The sequence below is a fragment of the Papaver somniferum genome, chromosome 11 (genome assembly GCF_003573695.1).
Source record: "Papaver somniferum cultivar HN1 chromosome 11, ASM357369v1, whole genome shotgun sequence".
Lineage (NCBI taxonomy): Eukaryota > Viridiplantae > Streptophyta > Magnoliopsida > Ranunculales > Papaveraceae > Papaver > Papaver somniferum.
This window is the reverse complement of record NC_039368.1, coordinates 43,815,672-43,821,826: the sequence shown is the minus strand read 5'-3', so window position 1 is coordinate 43,821,826 and position 6,155 is coordinate 43,815,672. Positions and strand designations below refer to the sequence as shown.

At 35.2% G+C, this 6,155-nt stretch overlaps 1 protein-coding gene across 1 annotated transcript; it reads left to right on the top strand.

Moving 5' to 3' along the window:
• The first annotated feature begins 1,425 nt into the window (after positions 1 to 1,425).
• Positions 1,426 to 4,996, top strand: LOC113321621 (polyamine oxidase 1-like). Its single transcript, XM_026569521.1, has 10 exons — positions 1,426 to 1,468; positions 1,559 to 1,808; positions 1,899 to 1,986; positions 2,084 to 2,165; positions 2,257 to 2,411; positions 2,613 to 2,759; positions 3,450 to 3,599; positions 4,136 to 4,390; positions 4,467 to 4,548; positions 4,671 to 4,996. Exons 1-10 carry the CDS (start codon positions 1,426 to 1,428, stop codon positions 4,913 to 4,915), a joined length of 1,497 nt encoding a protein of 498 aa, XP_026425306.1. The 3' UTR covers positions 4,916 to 4,996.
• Positions 4,997 to 6,155: the final 1,159 nt, after the last annotated feature.

The following is a 6,155-nucleotide window of genomic DNA, read 5'->3' as shown; positions in this document are numbered from 1 at the left end:
CTGACCGGCAAGGTCTACAGATGAATAACATGCCGTCTTTATCCGGCCGGCAAGGTCGGTGAATGAAGAAGATGCCGACTTTATTATTTTTGACACACATGAGACTGTTGTAAATGCTTCACTAGTCGGCATCTTATTGATTTTTTACCTTGCCGGCTACCTTATAGTCGGCAAGGTCGACAAAAAATACCAAGCCGACTATAGGATTGTTTGACATACAGAGAAAGGTGTTACAAATGCATAATTAGTCGGCAAGGTTTTAATTTCATAAGTTTAGTCGGCAAGGTATAAGGATGAATACCGTGTCGACCCTGTAAATATTACTTTCATAAACAAAACTCTTTAAAAAGTCGGCATGCTATTCATCTTATAACCTTGCCGACTAAAAATAATATATTGAAAAGTCGGCATGTTGTTCATCCTATAAGCTTGCCGACTAAAAATAAATATGAAAAGTCGGCATGCTCGACAAACAAATACCATGCCGACTGTGTAACTACAATTCAACAATTTCAAATTTTCTGATCTAATTGTCACTCAAATAACAAAACAAAGTACTGGAATGAATTTGAAAGGATTAATCGACAATAAAAAAAAATCATAATCGACGATATTTTTTCATTTGAAAATGATAAAATATAGAGTAGGAGAAAGGAATTGATCATTAGATTGATGATGAAGGAGAATGAAAGAAATTAATAAGGTTTTGATCTAAAACCCAAAAGGGGTGGTTTTGGTTATTATTAGGAGAAGGGTAATTACGTAAATTTACTCATATTAGACACCCCTTAACCCTCTATTATGGTTGGGAACAAAATGAGTATACCCTAATTAATCTGGGTATACCCTAATCAAGCCAGGAAAGAAAACAGAAAATTGGTTAAAAAAAATCAAAATCAACAATTCCTGGGTGGAAAGGACATTTAGATTTTGATACTGTTTAAATGGACAAAAATGTGAAAATAGCCAGGATGTAAACAGTTTCATCCTACCCATTTTTAAATACCTTTTCTTATTTTTAATTTATATTAGGATGCATTCAGTTTCATCCTTGCTATTTTTTAAGTTTAAGTCAGGATGAATCCAGTTTCATCCTTGCTATTTTTTTGGTGTCCATTTCACCCATAATAATTTTTACTCGTCCATTTGAACCATGTTTTAAAAATATTTGGACAAATAACCCGTTTTCGGGAAAGAAAAGCACTGAAGGCAAAAAGAATTTACTCAACTTTGGATGACAAATTATGTGCTCGTTTGACTACTCCACTACATAGGTTTTGTCTCAAGTCATCAAATCCAGTTTCTAGCCAATCATCAAGTTCAAACAACCCAAACCTAAAAGCCAACAGAAAAGAAGTATATAAAAAGATCTAGTTCCCTCTTTCTATAGTCACTCTTGCCCTTGTCTCGTATTCATACCTGTAAATGGGTTGCCACTCGGTAATAATCATCGGAGCTGGTATTTCAGGTGAGAATTCACAAACTACGTGTCAGATTCCGGCAAGAAAAACTAAAACTTCCATACTAATTTTTATTTTACTTTTCTAATTATCGTTAGGTATATCGGCAGCAAAAGTATTAGCTGAGAATGGAGTAACTGATATAGTGATTCTAGAGGCTTCGGATCGTATCGGTGGAAGAATACGTATGGAAGAATTCGGAGATATTGCGATAGAGATTGGCGCTGGTTGGGTTGCTGGTGTTGGCGGGAAAACTTCAAATCCTGTTTGGGAACTCGCTAATCAATCTTCTCTTCGTACTTGCTTTTCTGATTATAGTAACGCCCGCTACAATATCTATGATCAGAGGTTCATCACTCATTAACAACCATTTGAATTTCTTCATTCCCATTTTGATCAAATAAAACGGCCTAACTCGGCTATGATAATAATTTTCAGCGGAAAGATAATTCCAAGAGAATTAGCTGCTGCCTCGTACCACAGAGCGGTTAATTCAGCGATTCAAGAGCTTAAAAATCTCGGCAATGTTTTCTGAAATCCCGTGGTAAAATTTCATTAAAGAATACGATGATCAGAATTTTCTAAATGAAATGACATTTTCAGTATTATTAGTTTGAACAGAGATTGTCGTTATTTGTTTCAGGTCACCAAAGACACCGATAGATCTAGCCATAGATTTTGTTCTCCATGATTTTGAGATGGCAGGTGAGGTTAAATCAAATTTTCTTTGATTTTGGCCGTAATTCTAATTTATTATAAGAAACTGAGGTTTTCTATTTTGATTCGAATGGTCCAGAAGTGGAACCAATATCAACTTATGTAGAATATGGAGATGAAGAGTTTCTAGTAGCTGATGAAAGAGGATACGAGTTCTTGGTCTATAAAATGGCAGAAAGTTTTCTTTCCACTTGTCAAGGGAAAATTGTTGATAATCGTCTTAAACTGAATAAGGTAAAATGATATGAACATAGATCCTTTTATCTTTCTTTTTTTTTCATATCATTTTCCCTGCATTTCAACAAATTACTTATTTTTTTTTTCAAAAAATTACTTTTATTGGAAGCACTTAGAAAAATTACTGACCCCTACTGAACTTATGAAAAGGGATTATAATTGTTTTTGTCGTTGCATATGCAATTCTGTTAAGAACAGGTCGTTCGAGAAATAATACAAGGCTCGAGCAATGGCATTACGGTGAAAGCTGAAGATGGATGTGTTTACAAGGCTCAATATGTTACTCTGTCCGTTAGTGTTGGTGTTCTCCAAAGCGATCTCATCACTTTCCATCCCCCATTACCGGTAAGCTGTAGTCTCTAATATATCATTTACACCGTCATTCCAAAGAAAAATCCATACGGAGTTTTTTTTTATTTTTTTGTTTTTGTGTAGGGAAATAAGCGGATGCTACCCTTGTCCAAGTTATATTTCATAAAAAATGGATCTTTCATTTTTATGTGTTTCCTAAATTTGTAAAAGATAAAATTGAAAGACACGTACGTATTATACTACGAAGAGTTGATCATTATTTCATACTAGTAGTGGTCGGAGTATTTAACAATAAAAATGAATAAAGTAACCATTTTATCAAGCAGATATTAGTTGTTTTGAAAAAAATAAATAGGTGTTTTATCAACCAATTTTAATTCTAATGGTTGGTTGCTTCCAATTAATCAATGTTTATGAACGAGGCATAATTTAAGGGAATTGTCAGCTAATAATCCAAGATCTACCTAGCTAGGTTTGATTATGTCTTGTTCTCAACATCTGATACGATGCGATGTTGACCCTAATGCTTACGTGCGGATTAATGCATGGGTGGCTTGTCAATCTGGCACAAAACACCACCAGATTCTAATTTTCCTAACATCCAAGATTTAAGTGTTTTTCATACTCCAGTTAAGTATATTAACTTGAAACATCACACTGCTCGGTGCTCATCTTGTTTGGCTGTTTAATTAATGTTTGCTGGCCTGGAAATAATGGATGAAGGAATGGAAAACAGAAGCGATAATGAAATGTGAGGTAATAGTGTACACAAAGATATTCCTAAAGTTCCCCTACAAGTTCTGGTCATGCAAACATGGTAAAGAGTTTTTCCTTTACGCACACGAGAAGCGCGGATATTATACGTTTTGGCAGGTTAGTCCATCTGTTAACTCGACTTGAGAATCATATAGCAAATCACGTTAAGTTTGAAGTTTTAACGTCAGAATAAATTAAAATCTCTAGCCAAAAAAAAAAAAGTGCAGGTGCACACTGCTGGATAATGTGTCGCTTTAATTTGACTTGGAAGTCTGGAATTCTAAATCGAATAACTTGTTACCAGAGTGACATTATTGAGTGCATAACATACATGGTTACACACAGATATTCAACAATATTAATATCACCATAATTTAGGCATATCTAGCACATATTAATTTCCATAATTTAATCTGTCAATCATCTCCATCTTTTACTAATAAAAAACGATTGCCGATGCATTCTATACTATATACTGTACGTCTAGTAAATAAAATATATTATCAGTTTTCTCGACAGAACTTTTTATGTGCCAGAGACTTGTATATTGCAAACTAATCCATGTATCCGTAGAACGTAGCCTACTTACTGTATAATTACGTAAATCACGTTGAAAAATTGTCTATAATGTCGTGATTATGATCACCAAACAGCATATGGAAAATGCATACCCAGGATCGAACATCCTGGTTGTAACATTAACAAACGAGGAGTCGAAACGTGTAGAATCACAATCAGACATGGCTACGTTGAACGAGGTGATGGCTGTACTTAGGAATATGTTCGGATCTGACATCCCTACGGCCACTCAAATATTTGTTCCTCGTTGGTGGAATAATCGGTTTCAGCGTGGTAGCTACAGCGATTACCTCATTCTTTCTAAGCACCAAGACTTCATCCACATTAAGGTACATATTACATATCTATACCAACTTGTCTTATTTATTTATGTTTATCAAAATGTGGTCTGCATCTTTCTTCCAGGCACCGGTGGGACGCATATTCTTTACCGGAGAACACACGAGCGAGAAGTTCAATGGTTATGCCCATGGTGGATACCTATCTGGTGAGATTTATGTCTGTATGCTTGCCAGCTTTCAAGCAACGAATGTATGTGGCAAAGGGACAAATATTTTTTTGCCAAAAAACAAGTGCTAATGGAATTATTTGATGTTTGAATGAAAACAGGAATTGAAACAAGCAAGATGTTATTGGATGAGATGAGAAGAGTGGAGGAAGATCATATTGATATGGAGAGCCAGAGGAATTTCTTGTTAGATCCCTTGATAGCTTTGACCGAGTCATTGACTTTAACCAGTACGGGAGCCGTATCTGACTTACAGAAATGGGATGATATCAGTACTGTTGCTACTAGTCGACTATTTCTCAACAAAAGTACGTCGTCACCTGTAACTCAAGAAGCTATAAAATGACTTTTCTGCAAGTTCCACCACTTAGAAATAGAGAAAATGTGAAGACTATCCCATTTATGCTCCACTCCCTGACGACAAAGAAGCGGGGCGTCAACTTGAGCAGCTCTTACCGACTACGCGCAGTTGAAAATGACTACCAGTAATAAATTGATTAATCTTGTAAAAAAATGGAAAAGAGGAAACTGCTATTAAGAAAGGCAGGATAACTTGGGTTCCAGCTAATTATGGTTGGGACGAGCATCCAAAAGGTGAAAACACGAACAAGATTACGAATGATTTACCACACCACTAATGGGATTCCTTTGCAATAGTGATACCGTTTTTCTTTCATTCCAAAGCCTTAATTAAGAATCGTAAGAACTACCAGTTTTACTTCCATGGAAGCATTAGCTATAAAGTCTTAATTTGAGATGGAGATACATATCTTCTGCATACTGGTGTGGTGACAATTGTGAAACAATGAGACCCTAAAGCCCTGCATGGTGTTCTATGAGTTCGGATAAATTTGCGGGTACCGTAACCTACAAATTTTAGATAAATTTTTTTGCATTTCAAAAAATCTTGGCCTTATCAAGTAACCCGTTATAAGGACGGCATGGTTTATTAGAAGGGCAGCATTCTAATAGGACAAAAAGGGTCATTACATGATCATTCAAGGTGTCCTTTATCAAAAAAATTGATAACCTAGTTTAATGATGATAATCAAGTTTAATTTTATATTAACTCAAAATCAAAACAAAATCAGATTTTAGAGTTTAAAAAAAAATGGAGATGGTAGAGAAGTTTTAACCCACAGTGAAGGTCAATCTCAATCAATCGAAGAAATTAACCAACAAAGTGGAAACCCAATGCCTGAAAATGACCAGGTATATTTCCAAATTAGTCTCAACTAGCTTTTTGTTGCTCAAATACGTAAAAAAAAATCAATTTCTTACATTTTCAGAGCTAATTACGGTTGGCATTTTGCTCGTAACCAACCGTAATTCATAGTTACGGTTCGTAAAAGATGGATTAGCAACCGTAACTGGTTAAATTTGGGAAAAACCCAATTGTAAAACCAGTTACGATTCCAACCAAATGTTCGATTCCAACCGTAACTGAGTTACGGTTGATAAATAAAAATGGTTACCAACCGTAACTGAAGAAAAATTCTCAGATATAAGAACATACGGTTGGTAATTGAACTATTACCAACCATAACAACATCAAATTCTCCAGCTACGGTTCGTAATAGAGTTAA